This window comes from Cydia fagiglandana, chromosome 14 (genome assembly GCF_963556715.1).
Source record: "Cydia fagiglandana chromosome 14, ilCydFagi1.1, whole genome shotgun sequence".
In the NCBI taxonomy this organism is placed as follows: domain Eukaryota; kingdom Metazoa; phylum Arthropoda; class Insecta; order Lepidoptera; family Tortricidae; genus Cydia; species Cydia fagiglandana.
This window is the reverse complement of record NC_085945.1, coordinates 3,349,598-3,370,849: the sequence shown is the minus strand read 5'-3', so window position 1 is coordinate 3,370,849 and position 21,252 is coordinate 3,349,598. Positions and strand designations below refer to the sequence as shown.

The following is a 21,252-nucleotide window of genomic DNA, read 5'->3' as shown; positions in this document are numbered from 1 at the left end:
ATTTCTAATTCAATACCTTTTACACCTTCATAACAACATAATAATCATTCAATTCAATAAATTAAAATTTTATATGCATTCTTCACATTTATAGTTCAATAATATATTAGTTTTGTAATAATGGTATTGCATAAGTATTATTAAGTATTTCTTTCTAGTTTGATGTTCAATAACAATTATTTTATTTGATATCAGTATCAACATCATCATTCACAATATATTCATAGATTTTCTTAATCAGATCAACAGATTTCACCTTCGCCCAGCCTTCAGTCTTAATAATCAGCTTTGCTTGACCGTCCTTTATGAATTCAAGAGTCAGTTGCTCCAGCGTGCTTGCGGAATGCAGTCCTGCCAACTGTAAAGTTTCTATAGCATTCTCAACAGTCAATTTCTTATGTAAAGCTTCCTCACACAGACTCTTCAGCCTGCTAAGTTGGTAGTAATCCGCAGCAGCCAATAACCTTTCAGGATTTTCATCTACGCTCGGAGCTTTGTCTGTATAAATGAAAGTTAATACTTCTCGTAAAACGTCAGAGTCAAGCGGAGATTCTAAAACGTTTGTATGACATTCTATTGTATTATGTTCAAAGTGTGCTTTTAAAACGGTGCTCCGACTCGCCAAAACAGCCTTATGCACTTTAAATTCGACCCCTTCAACTGATTTCATGATAACATCAGAAAATAGACCATTTTCAAGCAAATTTTCAAAGTCATTGCTTAGCTGGGCAGCAGGAATATGCGTTCGGTCAACTTTTATATCATTTGTAATCATAAATTGGAATTTGAGCCTTAATGTTCCATCACTAAGTAATATAATATCCCGTTCATTGATGATATCTCTTTTGTATAAAGTCGTCAAGTACTGCCATTTGTTTGCCTGGACTGTGTTGTAATCTTTCTCAATCACGGAGCGCTCCTCATATCGTTTCAAGCAAACGGTCAAGATACATTTCAGAAAAACCGGGCTAGGGGACAAGTAGTAAATCTCAATCAAATTATTGTCCCTTCCCAAAAATTGTATCTTCAACTGAAATTTTGGCTCCTTCAATTCAACTTTGGAGTCTGAACTCTCAGTCCTGAATTCTCTAGTTGTCTTATCTAAGAGATTTATGAAATGTGGTATTGACCATATTATAGTATTTATTTTCCTCTGGCCTTCTGTGCGTGATGAGTAATTTATACAAGACATATTCAACTTTTAATTGCACACTTTGAAGTTAATTAATTCGGTTACGGCAATAATGAATAAATGAAAGGTAATTTGAGAAGTAAAAAGTCCGATTTGTTTGATTTATTTATTGATTGCACTTGACGTTCAAATACTTGCATCCAGTATTTATATCAATGACAGATATTACTATATTATGTTTGGTATTCCTACAAAGATATTAAAGTATTATTGTTCAGTGTTGATTTTTTATTTATTTTATTATATAGGTTTGTACTTATTTTTCAGCAACTTATTATGAACGATTTATTGGTGAGCATCTGTACTAGATATTTTAATTTACAGGTAAAATTTTGGTTTCAGAACGTTAATGTCAATGTGACATACACGTTGTTTATAAAGTTACATTTCTACTTGCAAATTTTTCAAGAAGAATAGATATCATGGATTCGTTTGAATGTATATTTATTACATTTAGAATACTTATTTTAAATAATAATATTATTCAACACTTTAGTTTTAATCTCTAATTGTAACGACATAAAAATAAAACCTAACGCTATAAAATACATTTAATTAAATTTTTATATCATGCTTTGTAAATGCTCAAACAAGGTCTAGATTGACGTTGAATTTTATCGCTTTCGCATCGCAAATCGCACTTTATTTCCCATTGTTTTGGGAAGGTCTCTTTCGCATATTTAATCTCTATTACCTTATCTAATCAAATAATGATCTTTTGATCACGAAAAAATCGTGTGGATATACAAGTGTTACTAGATAATGTATTAGGTAGTCAATTCATCAAAGCGTAACGTCGCGAGTGGCTGGCTTAATTTATTGTATCAAGTCGGAATTTCGACAAATGTGATTCGGTGTCGCTATGGAGGATTATAAGTTTCTCTTTAAAGTGGTGCTAGTTGGTAATGCTGGTGTGGGGAAGACGTGCCTGGTGCGAAGGTTCACTCAAGGGCTATTTCCTCCCGGGCAAGGTGCTACGATAGGAGTAGATTTCATGATAAAAACAGTGGAAGTTGACGGCGAGAAAGTGAAGGTGAGGCTTAATTGCGATTTTGGACAATAGTTGCGTCACTTTTATTGTTTAAGTAGGTGTTTTTTTTTACGATTGTGTGCCATATGTTGTTTCCAGTTTAAGGCATAGCACCTGCTAATAAGTCCTTGAAGTGTTATGTTTTATAATTGGTATATCATTATAACTCAGATGTAAACAAAGGAGTTATACTTACTAAGTGTTCCAGTTAACTTAAATACCTGCAGATGTATGGAGGTCCAAGGGGGAGGCCTATGTTCAGCAGTGGACATCTTATGGCTGAGATGACGATGATGATGATGAAATACCTGCATTGTCATTTTGTCATGAACTGATTATTATAGTAAACAGGACGGGAGCATTTAATACCTAATTAAAATAAAGTATTCTCTTAGGAACCCGATGTTTTAAAGTTGTAAGGTTACTTAAGAATTTTAAGACATTACTTATAATAGAGAAACTTAATCTATAATTTTAAATTTGGGTAAAATGCAAATGTAGTTAACAAGAGCTTTTCTCCAGAAAAAGAATGGCCATTGGCATGAGGCAAACAAAGTCGAAAAACTGGTATTATTTAAAAAACCTAGTGAATTTGTGTTTAGTTTTATACTCAAAAAAATATCATTTTAATTCAGTGTTAAAAATGTTTGTATAGTGTTACTGAGTAACAATCGTTATTTACGTTACAAGTGCGGAAAAGTAGAATTTTTTCTCTAATCTTTTTCATATCATTTTTCATTTTTATTTGCAAGTGTATCGTACAACATTTTACAGTACATATGGCTCTCTAAACTTTTGACATACGCACGATTAGTGCTATTTTATGCACTAGTGCGGGAAAATAGGACCATATATGTACTGAAAAGGTTATTTTTATTCATTACAGCTACAGATATGGGACACAGCGGGGCAGGAGCGCTTCCGGTCCATCACACAGAGCTACTACCGGTCCGCGCATGCACTCATACTCGTATACGACATATCTTGCCAGCCCACCTTCGACTGTTTACCAGACTGGCTGCGGGAAATCGAAGAATATGCCAATAATAAGGTGCTGAGGATATTAGTAGGTGAGTTGTCATATAGGGAACAGATTAAGTTTTCTTTTACTACTATAGTTCGTTTTTTTTAGCATTAGAAAGAACTTGCAAGAAGGTAAGCGATCTTGACATGTCTGTTAATTAAAAAACGCTTTCTAAAATTCAATAACTATTACTTATGAAAGCAGACGAATATAAATGATCATATTAGATTCATAATTGTTACATATTTGCCGTAACTTATTTTTAAAATGTGTTTTTCAATTAAAAGACACGTCAAGATTGTTTACCTAATTTCTAATGCTAAAAAAAACGAAGTATAGAGTCCATCTAGAGCAAATTATGCACCTACTGTAACAGAACAAAGTGAAGGAGTATCAGTAAAAATGTCATATTTTTCGTAAAAGTTTGACATTTCCATACTTTGTCATTGCAAACTATGCAGAGTTGGGTTGGTCTATTAAGATATTACAGGCCGCGTAGCCAAGATGCCGATCGCTTACGCTCCGTAGCGATCGAAACGCAACTGTCACTGTCGCACTAATATGGAAGTGTGATAGAGAGACATAATGGTTTTCGTTGTCGAAGCGATAGCGATTGTAACCTTGGCTAGGCCGGCTGGTCAATAAATTTATAACTTAGAACCTAGTAGGAACATCATAAATCGAGATTTCGTTATCTGCCTCTCTATTGCTCATACCTTATGCTTCAAGTGCAATAAGGCCCTTTTTATTTTATTTTTATTTTATTTATTTGGAAAGCAAACAGAAATAAGTGAGCAGGAAATAAGTTTACAGAGACACACTAAGGACATTCACTTATTTCCTTAACAGCTCTCACTAAAACATATATAACAGAAATATACTACACTTAACTACTCTTAAGGTACTAAATACAATTGTTAATTGTTGTCAATTGTTTTATCTCTAATTCCAATAGAAATTCTGATAGAATGGTTCTTATTGCACATGGAGCATAAGGACCCTTCTCTGATGGAAAGCCACTTATTATTCAATCAATCCAGAATTTAATGCTTTCTGCTATTGAGATCAAGGACCATTTTTTTATTTTTTATTTTTTTTATTTTATTGGTATTCAGGATAACAACAGCCGTAAATATAACTAAGACATATTAATGCTTACATAAAAATAAGGCCAATAACAGTCATCCATTGAGTTACATTATATAACGATTAAAAATAACAAAGATAAGAAAACAACGAGAATGTACAATACACACAAATGCTCGATACGCTAGAAATACTATAAACCGGTTGTAAAATGTATAAGTAATTAATGAATAATAAAATGTGTAAGTAGTTAAAAATACCTACTTTTAATACAAAACAAAACCATGACATTGCATTAGTTGAAAATCAGACACCAGTGGCCTATTTTATAAAGCTACAAGTTACAATTTACAAGCGGAAGTCTCGTTCTAACACATAGGGTTAGAAAGAGACTTCCGCTTGTAAATTGTAACTTGTAGCTTTATAAAATAGGCCACAGCAGACGTTCACATAATGCAGTATCTTACTTTAGTCACAAAATAAATAATAGTACTAGGTACAGAAGACTCACTCTCTAACAAAACGCGTCTGTCACGATCAGCACAGATATGGCCGCTAGGTGGCGTCAGCGCTACGCGTCGCTTATGGCAAACCCCAAAATTGGGGTCGAACGGATGGACTTTTAGCTACCTGTAGCAAAGCGACGAAATCGCGGAGTGAGCCACGCCTGCTTTTGTTTTTCATTCTTATATTTGTTATGTCACTTGTGTAAATTAGACTAGACATAAAAATTCAAAATCGCTCTCCTTCTTGATTCGACTGGCAAATCATATTACTTTTTGGCAACCGGGTTTTTTAACCTAATTAGACCCCGCTGAATCCGAATTTGCCGGTTGCTCGATCGAAATCATGACCGGAAGTGAGATATTTGACATTAAAGGTCCCTTTTTTTAGTTTTTCGTAAATAACTCTTAAACAGAGGCGCATAGCAAAAAATGTTCTATCACATAAGTAATCTGCATAAAATTGCCTACAAGAAAGATTCAGTACAATTTTTCGCTAGGATCAATATTCAAAGAGATATTAACGCGGGAAATTTAATTATAATCACTTCTAAGGTCCCTTTTTTTAGTTTTTCGTAAATAACTCATAAACGGTGGCCAATATCAAAAAATGTTGTTGAACGATAATAATCTACACAAAATTTTGAACAAAACAGATTCAGTACACTTTTCGCAGGGATCAATATTTAAAAAGATAATAAAGAGGAAAAGTTCTAGTATAATGAATTCTAAGTTTCCTTGTTTTTATTTATTCGTTAATAATTTGAAAAGTATGACTCATAGCAAAAAAAATCTTATACCTAAATAATAAATATAAAATTTCCTACAAGAAACATGTAGAACACTTTTCGCTAGGATCAATATTTAAAAAGACAAAGCAGCGGGTAAGTTAATTATAAATAATTTTAAAGTCCCTTTTTAGTTATTTGTAAATAACTCGTAAACGGTGTCCCATAATAAAATAGGTTTTTAAAAATAAATTATCTACATAAAATTTCCTCCAAAAAACATCTGGAACACTTTTCTCTAGGATCAATATTTAAAGCGATATTAATGGAAGAAAGTTAATTACAATCAGTTCACAGGTCACTTTTTATTAGTTTTTCGTAGATAACTCGTAAACGGTGGCCCTTTGCAAAATAATATTCTACATAAATATTAAACATAAAATTGTCCACAAAAAAGGTTCTTTACACTTTTTTGCTACGTTCAATATTTAAAGAGGTATTAAAGGGTGTAAGTTAATTATAATCAATTTCCAGGTCCATATTTTTAGGTTTTCGTAAATGACTCGTAAAGTAAGGCTCATAGCAAAATAAGTAGAGATGCACCGGATATCCGGTTACTATCCGGTATCCGGCCTATCCGGCCATTATTTTACTATCCGGCCGGATACCGGATAGTGACTTACTATCCGGCCGGAAACCGGATAGTAACATTGCTTGATTTCGGAGTAAACAAATGAATATCCGGTATCCGGTATCCGGCCAAACAACTATCCGTTGCATCTCTAAAAATAAGTCCTTAATGTTCTTGTAAATAAAAAATCGGCATAAAATTTTCTACGAAAACATAATGATTACTTTTCTCTGGGATAAATATTTGAAACGATATTAAAGAAAGAAAGTTCATTACGATCAATTCACATGTCACTTCTTTTTAGTTTTTAGGGTTCCGTACCTCAAAAGGAAAAAACCGGCCAAGCGCGAGTCGGACTCGCGTTGCAAGGGTTCCGTACATTACCCAAATTTCAACAACGTATTTTTTATATGTGAAACGCGAGTGAATTGCCATTAAAAAACCCGTTCAAAAACTAAGTAATGTGCGACTCGCACTTGCATATTTCTAATAGGTCTTCCTGTCATCTATAGGTAAACCCAGTAGTTTCAGAGATAAAGCCCCCCCCCTCATAGCCAAACAATGACCACCCCCCCCCCCCCATTTATCCGTTTACGAGCCATTTACGAAAACCTGAAAATAGGGACTTGGAAATTAATTATTATTGATTATTGAACTTACCCCCTTTAATACCTCTTTAAATATTGATCGTAGCGAAAAAGTGTACAGAGCCTTTTTTGTGGACAATTTTATGTTTAATATTTATGTAGAATATTATTTTGCAAAGGGCCACCGTCTACGAGTTATTTACGAAAAACTAATAAAAAGTGACCTGTGAACTGATTGTAATTAACTTTCTTCCATTAATATTGCATTAAATATTGATCCTAGAGAAAAGTGTTCCAGATGTTTTTTGGAGGAAATTTTATGTAGATAATTTATTTTTAAAAGCCTATTTTGTTATGGGACACCGTTTACGAGTTATTAACAAATAACTAAAAAGGGACTTTAAAATTATTTATAATTAACTTACCCGCTGCTTTGTCTTTTTAAATATTGATCCTAGCGAAAAGTGTTCTACATGTTTCTTGTAGGAAATTTTATGTTTATTATTTAGGTATAAGATTTTTTTGCTATGAGTCATACTTTTCAAATTATTTACGAATAAATAAAAACAAGGAAACTTAGAATTCATTATACTAGAACTTTCCCTCTTTATTATCTTTTTAAATATTGATCCCTGCGAAAAGTGTACTGAATCTGTTTTGTTCAAAATTTTGTGTAGATTATTATCGTTTAACAACATTTTTTGATATTGGCCACCGTTTATGAGTTATTTACGAAAAACTAAAAAAGGGACCTTAGAAATGCTTATAATTAAATTTCCCGCGTTAATATCTCTTTGAATATTGATCCTAGCGAAAAATTGTACTGAATCTTTCTTGTAGGCAATTTTATGCAGATTACTTATGTAATAGAACATTTTTTGCTATGCGCCTCCGTTTAAGAGTTATTTACGAAAAACTAAAAAAAGGGACCTTTAATGTCAAATATCTCACTTCCGGTCAAGATTTCGATCGAGCAACCAGCAAATTCGGATTCAGGGGGGTCTAATTAGGTTAATAAACCCGGTTGCCAAAAAGTAATATGCTTTGCCAGTCGAAATCGTTTTGATGAAAAATATGACCAGTCTAAATGACTTGTTCAAACAAATGTTTACCAACTCCTTGAACAGTCAGCAGCAAAAGTTGCTAAGCGGGCGAGGTGTTCGAAATCACCTTGACACGCTCTTATTCTCTTAACAATAAAGTCGCGTCAAGATCATTTTGAACACCTGGCCCGCTTACTAACTTCTGTTGCTGACTGAACAATAAGTAATACATTAAACAAGGCCTCGTTTGTTGTATTTATGCGCGAATAGATAAGTGCAGTGTTTCTGCACACATACATTAATGTTTATGTGCAATAAACAGTGCAATAAAGTATCATTAGTGTCATATTTGTCATAGATACATTGTAAGTGTTGTTAAACAAGTTTTCTACGTGTCAAATACAATAACACTACCTGTTTGTAGTTTTTAGGGTTCCATACCTCAAAAGGATTAACCACACACAGAACCCTTATTTATAGGATCACTCGTGCGTCTGTCTCTCTGTCTGTACGACCGTCTTTATCTCCGAAACCACTAAGTCTAAAATTTTGAAAAAAATACACAAAATAGTTCTTTATCTATAGATGACATGAAAACCTATTAGAAATATGCAGTCAAGCGTGAGTCGGACTTAATTACTTAGTTTTTGATCCGACCCCTACGGGTCTTTTAATGACATTTCATTCACGTTCCACGTATTTTTTATAAATTGTTAACAATTGGGTAATGTACGAAACCCTTAGAACTCGAGTCTGACTCACATTTGACCGGTTTTATAACTGTTTATTCTATAGGAACTATGTCAATGTTGACTTGTTCAAGGATATTGGAAAAACAATAGGATTGCTACAGGCATTGTTTAACTTTAAACATTACCTCGACGATCTTGACGCTAAATGCCAGCTTCGAAAATCGCGGCGCAACCCTGCTCCTATACATGCACTTATCACTCAAATGGCGAGCTTTACAGGCTGGCCAAAAAGAGTAGAAATTAAACAGTGGCAACAGTGTAGTGTCGTCCCGTTCTCTTATATATATTTGAAGGGGACGACACTAGTGTTGCCACAACACTATACGATTATACGATTTCACGATTACACGATTTATACTGTTTTTATTAGTATTGAATTCCCACCTTTTACCAGTGGTAACTACTGGGAATAAAAATTTCCAGTAGTTGGAAAAGATTAACATAGTCCCAAGCCTAGTTGGTGGTAACTAGTGGGAATTTTTATTCCCAGTAGTTACCAGTGGTAAAAGGTGGGAAAAAAATTCCCAGTACTTACCACTGGTAAGAACTTGGTGGTAACTAGTGGGAATAACCCGTAAAGACGGTACTGGGTACCAACGCGTCAATTTACATTCTTGTAGGATAACATGGTCGGCGCTCAACTCCTTTAAATTAGGCAAGCCGGTAGGAATCGAGTCCTATTAAAGCCCCAGCTAAACTGACGGACACAATTAGATCAATGTTGGCTGGTTTTAGCAATTTACATAAAAGATTAGCTAACTAATCCGCAGAGCCGCTTTAAAGTCGTTACGAGCATCCGGGTCGCATGATATAGTTGCGAGTGGCAATCGGATTACTGTAATTGTGCTACAGAGCTCTGGCTTTAGTGTATAAAACTGACTTTTGCAGGTACCTATTTAATTGGCAAAATACTTAGATTCATTTTACAGTTTACTTCTTCTTCTTGCTCGCGTTATCCCGGCATTTCGTCACGGCTCATGAGAGCCTGGGGTCCGCTTGACAACTAATCCCATGATTTGACGTAGGGACTAGTGACGAAAGCGACTGCCATCTGACCTTCCAACCCAGAGGGTAAACCAGGCCTTATTGGGATTAGTCCGGTTTCCTCACGATGTTTTCCTTCACCGAAAAGCGACTAGAAAATATCAAATGATATTTCGTACTCGTACATAAGTTTCGAAAAACTCATTGGTACGAGCCGGGGTTTGAACCCGCGACCTTCAGATTGCAAGTCGCACGCTCTCACCGCTAGGCCACCAGCGCTTCCATTTTACAGTTTACTCAAATTGTAAATTAGTTAGAGAAAATTGACTTTTACAGGTATTTATTAACGGGGTGAAATACTTAGATTGAAAGTATTCTTATGGCGTTATTCATAATCGCTTTACTGGCTTGAATTAGCATTGAATCGTTTGTCTTTATCTGTCATTTTGAATTATGTATTTGTAAGAAAGGGACAGAACATAATTTAACTAAAATCCTATTTTCGCAAGACACTTTTGACAAAGTCCCCTCCGGTGAATATTGGATGAGGATGCAAGGCACTCCGGTGAGCGAGGGGGACACACCGGAGGGGGGTGCAGATATTTTGTTTTTTTAGGGTCCGTACCCACAAAGGACCCTATTTCTAAGACTTCTCTGTCGGTCTGTCTGTCTGACTGTCTGTCTGTCTGTCACCAGGCTGAATATTATCCCATGAACCGTGATAGCCGAACCGACTGTCTAGAGCAGAGGGGTCTCTAAACTTTTTTAGCTAAGGGCCATATTGCGCCTCAGAAACTTTCGCGCGGGCCACCGTTAGTTTTTGCGCCGGAGGAGGGTGTCTGGTTGCTGCTGTAAGCAACAGTTCCACTCTCAATGAATGCTGAACCCTGAGCCTGGCTCCCGCGGGCCGGAAAGTGGGCACTCGGTTTCTGGATCCGCGGGCTGGATTGGAACGCGTCGCTGGCCGGATTTGGCCCACGGGTCGGGGTTGGAAGACCCCTGGTCTAGAGTAGTCTAGATAGTTTGAAATTTTCCCAGATGATGTATTTCTGTTGCCGCTACAACAATAAATACTAAAAACAGAATAAAATAAAGATTTAAGTGGGGCTCCCATACAACAAACGTGATTTTTGACCAAAGTTAAGCAACGTCTAGCTATCACGGTTCGTGAGATACAGCCTGGTGACAGACGGACGGACGGACGGACAGCGAAGTCTTAGTAATAGGGTCCCGTTTTACCCTTTGGGTACGGAACCCTCGGTGGACCAGTACGACTCGCACTTGTCCGGTTTTTTATTTCTAACTGATAAACAACCTTGTGTTTTAGGTAACAAAACCGACCGCGAGGACCGCGAGATCCCTCGGCACATCGGCGAGGATTTCGCGCAGCGGCACGGAATGTACTTCCTGGAGACCTCCGCCAAAGAGGCCGAGAATGTTGAGCGGCTGTTCATGGAGATAGCTGTGGAACTTATGGAGGTATATCTATAATTCTTCTTCTTCCTGGCGTTATCCCGGCATTTTGCCACGACTCATTGGAGCCTGGTGTCCGCTTGACAACAACTAATCCCATGATTTGACGTAGGCACTAGTTTTTACGAAAGCGACTGCCATCTGACCTTCCAACCCAAAGGGGAAACTAGGCCTTATTGGGATTAGTCCGGTTTCCTCACGATGTTTTTCTTCACCGAAAAGCGACTGGCAAATATCAAATGATATTTCGTACATAAGTTTCGAAAAACTCATTGGTACGAGCCGGGGTTTGAACCCGCGACCTCCGGATTGAAAGTCGCACGCTCTTACCGCTAGGCCACCAGCACTTTTTCTAGGTTTTTCTTAGATAGGCTTTTTTTAGGTATGTCTATAATTATAACACAAATTATTAACAAATTACAGCTCTCAATTTCATCTTGGATATAGATTTAAGAAATAGTCCACATTACGATACGAGTGCGTAAAACAGGAAATCCGAAACGAGTGGCGATAAATTAAAACACGGAGTGCCGTGTCGCCTCCCTGTCGCACTTACGTACGAATTTACAAGTGCGACAGAGAGGCAACACAACGTGGTTGTCGGAAGCCCTCAGTCAAATTCTATAAACTTCCAAGCATCATAAAATGTAAAAATTATAACTATAGTTTGTCAAAGGACTGTCTCATTTCAATCATAGACTCATACTATCTTTGTCTTAAGGCTCCTCTTCACGTTGGGCCAACGCCAACGCCAACGAGGGACGCAGCCATGCGGTAGGATGAGATAGCAATATCACTTGCTCCCTCTAACTAACGCATAAATGCGTCCCTCGTTGGCGTTGGTGTTGGCCTAACGTGAAGAGGACCCTTAACACTAGTACAGTCGCCATCAGATATATAAGACCTGCCGAGGTGCTCACAAATATCTGACCATGCACTCTAACGCCTTGGCAATAGAGGCGTGTTCAGATATTTCTGAGCACCTTGGCCGTTCCGATATATCTGATGGCGACTGTACTAGCACCCAAAAGAAAAGGATGAGCATTATAGTCTTCCTGGTTCTTACTGACTGACAAATTGGTTTGACCAAGTATAGGTATAAGGCATAGGTAATGTTAGTGTTCGTTTTATAGGCCAGCTAAAATCGGTCCAATAGTAGGGGAACAACTCGATTGCAGTACAAAGGTCAATCGAATCAAGCATCGATTCCCACTCGGTAATTTGATTTAGTTAATGTTTCAATTGGCAGTAAAACCTGTGCTCCGGTAATTATATATATGATGTAAGCCAGGGGTCACCAATTAGTTGTTCAGGGGTCCGGTTTTAAAATAAAATTACTATCGCGGTCCGTTTCTACTTTTATTAAATAACTATAAGCAAACAATATACAGCACAAAATAGGTCGGCGGTCCGGATCCGGAGCGTGGTCCACCCTAAAAATCCGGACATTTCTTATAACACAGAAATTGGCATAGCTTGAACGACGCCCCGGCGGCGCGCTGCTCTCTGCGGTGTACTGTATCGTGGATCTACCTTTCCCTTTTCCTCCGCCCGACCCCGTATCGCATTCGTTACGCAGTATATCATGTGAACATTTTTTTTTATAAGGTCATTCCTAAAAATCCGGACACTTGCCAAGTCCGGCCGCAATCCGCACAAAGGGTCAAAAATCCTGACATGTCCGGACAAATCCGGACGTATGGCAACCTTGTAGAAGTCTAATTTGCACTATTTTACGCGTTGTACCTAGTCCCAATATTTCGAAAACTTAAAGGAACTTACAAAAACTTAAATAATACCTTTTTCATACTGTAACGAAATTCCCCGTTATATTTCACAACATATTCCGCATGTTTTTTTTTCACTCACTTTTGTTACTCTGTCTCTTTCTAAACGATATATTTTTTTTCAGCAAGCGAAATGCAAGGAGCTACCTAAGTACGACGGCAGCCTAGGGCCCATCAATGGTAAGACGACGTCCGTCGGAGACTCCTCCTGCTGCTCGCGCTCCTAAACTACACCTTATGTCCTTGCAATAAGAGTTACATATGATCAGTTAGTTTTGTTGACAATTAGTATCTATGGTTGAGTTAAACATTCGCTGCACGTGGATATGTAGTGTGCTCTCTGTCACACCTACTTGTGGCAGGAGGCGTTCTGTCTCTTTTACTTGCCGCGTGCAGCGAGTTTTGAACACAACACTTATGACATCAAGTTGTACCTTAACTCAATGCAATATGGTTGAATATCGAAGAAGTATGACTGCTTATGACCCATCGTTACTCGTAAACATTTGACGGGGTATCTGTGTATTAGCCATCTTTTCTGGAGCATTCTACGGGCTGTCCCGGACAGACGCATATTATGTGTTGCGACTTTTTTGGCATTTAAAGCAGGCGATTATTGTTCTGTGCATATTTTTGACAGTTAGTTATAGAAAAGGAAACTCTTATAAGTACCTGCAAATCTTCAGAAAATTCGCGTTCATATGGGACAATGGTACACAATTTCATGGAATGCTCCTTCTGCACTTAACGCAGCAGCGCTACCTATTGACCGGAAGTTGAGTTATTTAAAGGCCATATAAGCTCCATCCATTGGGCGCTGAGACCTGTGGTAAAAATATCTCCATTTCTGTTCACCTAAAGCAGGCCACTGACGAGCCTTCCAAATGGATGCCGTTACAATGGATTCATCAAAATGGACGGCATCCTAATATTAAACATTGTACGTTTTTGACATTCACGGACCGATTTTGGATTGCAGCCACGCTATTTGGACTGTTGGAAGGCTCGTCAGTGGCCACCTTGGTCGATCAACTATTTCTTGTTGTTATTCTGTCCCATCAGCCAGGAGACAATAGTAGCATAGTTTCTTAGAAGAACTGGTGTACCATGTTCTACAAACGTGCTTAGTAGATGTCCCATTATGGAAAGGCCTTATAACTACCAAAAAATCAAGTTTGGTTAATTTAAATACGAAATAACTAATATTTTAAGAGTGACCCAGGAGACCGTAACCATGGCAACTAGTGACAAGAAAAAGTTGATTCACCTAATAGCGCTGAATATTGAAGGATCGTGATTTTGTTTACGTGATACTGTCTCACGCTTCTTATTTTATTACCCCCTTATTCATAAAACTTTACGGACACGATTTAGTTAAATTATGTTTTATCCCTTTCTTACAAATTCAGTTAAATTATGTTTTATCTTTTTCTTACAATGACAGATACTCCGGCTTCATATAGTTCGTTTTTTTAGCATTAGAAAGAACTCCACAGAAGCAAGCGTGCAGTTTTTATCAGGCTCTTTAATTGTTGATAATTAGTATAATTACTGAATTATCTAATGTAGCATGGTCAATACATATAATTTACTTCAAATTATTACCGCTAAAAGTGCCGGATTTGGAACGACAAGCTTACTTCTGCGAAGTTCTTTCTAATGCTAAAAAGAACGGACTATAGTATGGATCTATGGACGAATCATAATTTTATTGTTGTTACTGTGCAGTGGTATTATTGTAGCAGTATTGTCTCATGAAGAGATTTTCTTTTTTTTATAAGTACATTTAGGTACAGCATTTCTCTTTGAAATACATTTATTTTACTTTTTTTATTGTTAGAATTACTTGAGGTTCTAGGTAATTAATTTAAAATAATAAATTAATAAAATTTTACATGATACTAAAACCCATATCTATAATAATAGGGTGCAGTTTGGATGTAAACAATGCAATTTTTGTTTTATCATATAAACCAGCGGTCGGCAACCTTTTAGCAGCCAAGGGCCATATAGTAGTTAACGAAGTTAACGCGGGCCGCAGTTTGGTAATATTTGTGACTTTAGCAGACATTGTCGTTTGTCATTATTACATACAAAATAGGGGAGGGAGTCCAGGGAGGCTCGCGGGCCGCATGCGGCCCGCGGGCCGCCGGTTGCCGACCGCTGATATAAACCATGATGGAATTAACTATTATTAATTTATTATGTTAACAATAACTTATTTATGATAAGATTCATAAGTACTTTGGGGTGATTTTAAATATTGGTATGTCTATTGATGTTTTCAGATCATCAGCCGACTTTTCGTAATTCCCATTTTTAGAATTGCCTCAAAGCAATTTAAAAAGAGTTAACAATGAATTATCAATTGATATTATTTTTATTTAAATGTCAATAACGATACCGCGCAGGGTAAAATTTACAAGGAATTGATAAGACTTCGTTTAATAGTAAGACCTAATCCTAAACCTAGAAGAATCTAGAAGATACTAAACCTTGTATTTATAGTTTACTCGTACCAAAGAGAATTTGAAATAGAGGAATATTCGAAAGTAGGCTAAAAGAAAAGATGGCGATACTTTTTGACATTTAACAAATTTAAAATTTATCAGTGAAAAATAAATATCAAAGTCAAATGGCGTTCTAAAAGTGTGTCATTTGTGTCGAAAGATAGCAGTAAATGTACTAAATGTTAATGTACATAATTTACTTTGACATTATTCCTCTAGTCTAAATTCTCTTTGCTCGTACCTATATATCCCAAAAACAAATTGACAGTTCAATTGCCCTTATTTATAAAACCAATTTGTCATTTTGGTACAAATAAATTGGCCATTCTATTTTCCGGTGTAATTTCAAAATGGCGGCGTCGTCTCGAGTTTTTTTTTATTATTTCTCATTAATGTTGTTTAAAGTACAATATTGATAACTTATTAATAAGAAAAAAATTGGCCAATCGAACTGTTATTTTATTACAGTCAAATTTAAACATACGGGTGCACAAATCGTCTCAAAACTATGTCCCATAGCTCTTATGTCAGTGAATTAAGAACGGGACATACCTATTTTTGAGTAAGTTGTCTATACCCGTATTTTTACACCTGTGGCCTATTTTATAAAGCTACAAGTTACAATTTACAAGCGGAAGTCTCGTTCTAACACATAGGGTTAGAAAGAGACTTCCGCTTGTAAATTGTAACTTGTAGCTTTATAAAATAGGCCACTGACTGTACCTACCATTGTACACTGTTAACTGGCAATTCCTGAACCTAATTTGTAATGATATAAGGTTCAGTTCAGTTAGGGCCACTTGCACCAACTCACTAACCCGGGGTTAACTGGTTAAACCTGGAATTACCATGGTTACTAGGGCCCACTTGCACCATTCTACTAACCCGAGGTTAACGAGTTAAACCAGGAGTTACCATGGTTACCAGAACAATTTGACACTAAGTTAACGGTTTAACCACTTAACCCTGGGTTAACGGGATGATGCAAGTGGGCCTAGTACAATTTGACACTGGGTTAACGGTTTAGACGCTGACGCCTAAGAGTGTAGAGTGTCTGGGATAAAAACACAGCTTAAAGGCTCAGTTTCATTGGTCGATAAACAAGGTGCGGTGACTGGTAAAACTCATTATGACATGTGTGGGTATCTTCCGCACCCCGCATGCGGGGGTCTATCGACTAATGAAAACAGTTCCCCGAATGCGGGCCCTGTGGCGTGCGTTATGGAAATCTCCTATATCCCGCATGCGGGGCCTATCAACCAATGAAACTGAGCCTTAATATCAGTTTTAAGTGCGAGAATACCACTGCAGGTGATCGTATTTTGTGCGATAATCTTGATGAATCAAAGCTGAACATAATGATCCAGGAAAATAAAACTTATTGCTCATATTTAAAGTTCTAATTCGAACAACAAATTTAGTTGAGACTGCGAGGTAGTTTGCGCTGTAATCACATAGTTTTAGCCTTAAATTTAACTTGGCTAAACAAAATTTAACTTTAACTATGAGATGTAAGATTGAATTTCCTAATCACTACTAAGTTACTTCGTTACTCATGTTATATATATGTCGGCGGCCGATCGTAAGATCGGGCATATCGTGAAATTCCTAGGCATATCGTGAAACGTGAAAATCTTTGATTCTTTCCCTGAGTCGACGGAGCCCCGCTACGCGGGGCTCCTATTTCTGGGCAGTTTGCCCTTCGGGCATCTGAAGCATCCTAACGAACCTATCCTACCTATATATTGGTTTAATGTGACTATCGTCAAAACACACACACAGGAACATTACGATCTGCCTGATCTTACGATCGGCCGCCGACATATAAACCGTATTCTAGTGGTCGAGGTCATTCCAATCTCTTTAAATTAAGGTATAGTGTTGGTGCAATGTCATAAACAAAAATTTGTCATAAATGCTCTACGGGCGTCTTATAGTCACGCTTATCGCGCACGACAAGATATAATAACTAGCGGTATCAGATGTTTTGTCATGTCACGCGCGATAAACGCTGTTTATAATGCGGCTGCTCTTATAGATTTAATTGGTATGTCAATTCAGTAGTGGTAGTGTAAGTTGCATATCAAATATTGTAGATTTGACCAAAATATATAGTCTTAGCTTCTTGTGTATACATTAGTATGGCTGGAGGTATGATAGCTAATAATATTAATATGATATGAAATTAATTTTTGCTCAATGAGCTCTCTATAAATTAATCTCATAGTAAATCAGTTAGTAGAGGGTTTTTTTAATGGTTTAATTATGGTGATGCTAAGGGCATTAAATTTCATCGGTCATCGCCGTCCGGGCGATAGCTCGTAATGGTGTAATGGCAATGATAATGAACCCTTGTGGATGTCAGCTGTCCGTTGATGGGTTGAGAAGTGGCAGCCAAAAAAAAGTAGTCTTCGCATCGTGTATGCAACCTTGCTTGATCCATCGTGTAAACACAGCCTTATATACTTTTTTTTAGTCTGTGTTTAGACGGACCAATGTAAACGGGCCGTTAGGAATGTCACTTTTTATTAACGTTTATAAATATCTCTGGAAATTAAAAAAAATAATGAGCATTACAAGCGTGACTGATAATGTTACGAGTAATTAATATAATGTAGACCCATTGCATAATAAATTAATAATTATAAAATGGCAGTTACTTAAATAAATAGAATTCGTAGTGGTGACATTGTACCAACACTGCCGACTAAAACAAAATGGTTGCAATTTTGTTATAATATAAATATTAATTATTGGTATTATATCTATCGTGAACAAGCCTTGTTTGGTTTGGTTTATACTAGGATATAAATCAAAGGGAGCAGGATTTTTTTATCAAGGGGGGCTCAGTGCAAATAAGGTTGGGAACCCCTGAGGGTACCGCTAACATCGAAAACTTGAGAAAAGTTATCTGCCTCTTTGTCGCTCGAATACGCAAGACTCGCAAGAGCGATAGAGAGGCAGATAACGATTTTCGATTTTTCGTTGTTGGCGGTAGGCCCTCTGGTTTATATTAGACATAGGGCTGAAATACTATTTTGTAGATTATGGTTGTTTGAGGTTAAAGTGGATGTAATAGTGATTATGTAACACACATAGTTTGCTTTACTAAATATTATTAATGAGTACATACTAAAGTAAGGACGCTAGGCTTGAAGAATTTCGGACATTGACCCGCAATTTCCTGTCTCTATCGCACGCGCATAATTATATTGCTGTCCCGCCCATATTGCCGGCGGTCAATGCCACTACGAAATTTTCCATGCTTAACGTCCTTGCTTTAGCAATTTCTTTGTTTTAAAACAAACATGGAATACAGTAAAAAGTACTTGTGTTTGTCAGTGACAGCAGAGACGAGTGATCAATAAAAATTGCTAATCTTCTGACAAATAACTTGAAAAGCTTATCTAGATGAGTAGATGGCGCTGTCTTTTCTATCGCAACGCCATCTAGTAAAACTCACTGAGTATTCTCAATAGGTTAAATATTAACGCAAGTGGCACTTCAATCGTTTAAAAAAATATGACATTGTTCTTAGACATGCCAAATCCAAACAAGCCACATACTACAGACTTTCATTTGGTTTTTAATCTGTAGGCAATTTAACTTATAATCTGTGGGTTTTCAACCTTATTTTGCATGAAGATTAGCAGTCTGTGGCTGGCCTTAGGTTGTAATTATGTGGAAGTTGTATTAATGGTGCGGAGTTAAAGCCGTAACACACTACCACACCGCACCAAAGTCACGGTGCGTCGCACACATAAGTGCCTATAAGAGATATCTCCTTCTCGCTCTAACTTATGGGTGCGGCGCACCGTGACCGTGGTGCGGTCCGGTAGTGTGTTACGGCTTTTACACATCGTACCTATATAGTTGTATATTTACTTTGTGCATTTGACAGTGATTACTAAGCTTTATAATAAATATACATTATATGTTAGAAACCAACTGCGAGTAGTTGTTGTTATATTTGTAATTTGAGCATTATTTTTATTTGGCGAGTTGGTATTTAAATTTTATTGAAGTCTTCTGACCAGTACACATAATGTAGGCCGATCTAAGATGTATCTTCTTAGTAGTTTATGACACTAGGTTAGCCGTTAAAGGGAGCAAGCGTTATAGTTATCTCTTTTCACTGTAAAGCGCTCCTTAGATTGGCAAACTTTGGCGCAATATGTGTACTAGGCATTATTTCATCTTTCAGGATTACATGGGGAATATAAGTATTTTATTGTAATACATACTGGGCTAATGAACGCTTCCTATCGCATGACAGTGACATGCTGTGTGGCTATGAGATTTGAGAGTTCACATTTATTATATTTCATTTTCTCAGTTTGTACACAGTAAAAAAATTGGTTGTTTATATTTTTTATTACTCGTTGGTGTTGCCAGATTAAAACCGCCTTCTTATTTAAAAATAAAATGCGTTTATAGTAGATCGACTACAGCATTATAACTTATAACTTATAAGCCCTAACCCCTAAACTGAGGGGCTACCGCGAAAACCGAAATTCGCAAATTGCGGGGATCTTTCTCTTTTACTCCAATGAAGGCGTAATTAGAGTGACAGAGAAAAATTCGATTTTCGCGATTATAGCCCTGTTCTATCATTTTGTATGGTTGCTTGTATAGCCGTGAAACTTATGAGATATGTTATTTATAGTAATCAATGCCGCAAAGTGATTTAGACTATTTTAAAGCTTTAGAAATAGTTATGTATGTTAATTAATTACGCCACAAAATAGTGTTTTTGTGAATTGTTAACTTTAACCTAGGGTTACTGATATATTTATTATAATTTATATTATGCTTGTTCTAGGTGTCTATTTTGGGAATACATATGTTTTTTTCATCACATATACTTCTTTGTGCACTTACACGCGAGGTTGTTTTTAAATTGTCTGTTTAATTGATGTTGAATATGTGCAATACGATTTTTTTATGCTGGTAACATTGTTAATGATATAATTTGTATAAATAATGTTTTATTGCTAAGCTAATACAGAGATGAGATATGAAATAATAACTGCTAAATATTCAACAAATAACAGAACTAGTGTGTCTATAGTTGACGTGTTACATACTTATGGAACTATACAAATTATGTGTTTGAGATTCTCATTTTATAGAAACAGCAGGTGGAGAATAGCAGTCTTTATTTTATATTTATCTCTGGCTAACAGTATGAAATTCGAAGTAGTATAGTAGATGAGCTTCCTTATGATTATTTCTACGTGTGACTGTGACAGCTCTTTTGTAGAAATCAATTTAGAAAATGAAATAGTTACGTTATGTGACTGAATGAAATATAATAGCCGTTTTATTACAATTATTGGATCTGAAAATACCTATCTTGATGTTTCCTGATAATTATCATTTTAAATTAAGCCACCAAAGAAACGGAATTATTGTAATACTCGCAATTAATTAATAAATAATAAAATGATCACTTTGGATACAATTTTCTTGTTTTATTTATGATCGATCGAGTGAATCGATTGACTTATTCTATATCAATGCTTATGATACATAATGAAAGTCCACGTGGTTAAAATACGGAATCGCGCTATGAACATTTTTCTTGCATTTTTGCATACAGCTTGGCAAAAAAGAGTAGAAATTAAAAAGTGGCAACACTTTAGTGTCGTCCCGTTTTCTTAAATTAATTGGTTTGAAAGGGACGACACTACAGTGTTGCCACTTTTTAATTTCTACTCTTTTTTGCCAAGCTGTAGGTTAATTGCATTTTTATTTTTCGTATCGTTGCTTGTTTCTATTTTTGTGAAATTAACCATTTGACATTGGGAACCGTAACAAGCGTGGAACGAAACGCAAAGTTCTCAGTGTTGTACTAACAACGATTATTGCCGACTCGATACAATCGAACATTCTTTTCTGATTAATTAATTTAAATAAATG

At 36.5% G+C, this 21,252-nt stretch overlaps 3 protein-coding genes across 4 annotated transcripts in view; 2 read left to right on the top strand and 1 right to left on the bottom strand.

Annotated features, from left to right (window-relative positions):
- LOC134670672 (probable RNA-binding protein EIF1AD) overlaps window positions 1–21,252 on the top strand; it is a 65,753-nt gene that overhangs the window by 1,254 nt on the left and 43,247 nt on the right. The gene's annotated exons all lie outside the window — the stretch shown is intronic.
- On the bottom strand, window positions 28–1,306 carry LOC134670656 (speckle-type POZ protein-like). The gene has a single exon (XM_063528470.1). It carries the CDS (start codon window positions 1,190–1,192, stop codon window positions 182–184), a length of 1,011 nt encoding a protein of 336 aa, XP_063384540.1. The 5' UTR covers window positions 1,193–1,306; the 3' UTR covers window positions 28–181.
- On the top strand, window positions 1,809–20,794 carry LOC134670668 (ras-related protein Rab-30). 2 transcript variants are annotated; one of them, XR_010099105.1, is made up of 5 exons: window positions 1,809–2,225; window positions 3,109–3,292; window positions 10,888–11,039; window positions 12,946–15,262; window positions 15,294–20,794. XR_010099105.1 is itself a non-coding variant. In XM_063528483.1 (4 exons), the coding sequence occupies exons 1-4, from the start codon at window positions 2,055–2,057 to the stop codon at window positions 13,045–13,047; spliced, it is 609 nt and encodes a 202-aa protein (XP_063384553.1). In that variant the 5' UTR covers window positions 1,809–2,054; the 3' UTR covers window positions 13,048–20,794. The 2 variants fall into 2 exon arrangements, 1 of the variants encoding a protein (XP_063384553.1); XM_063528483.1 differs by having other exon boundaries at window positions 12,946–20,794.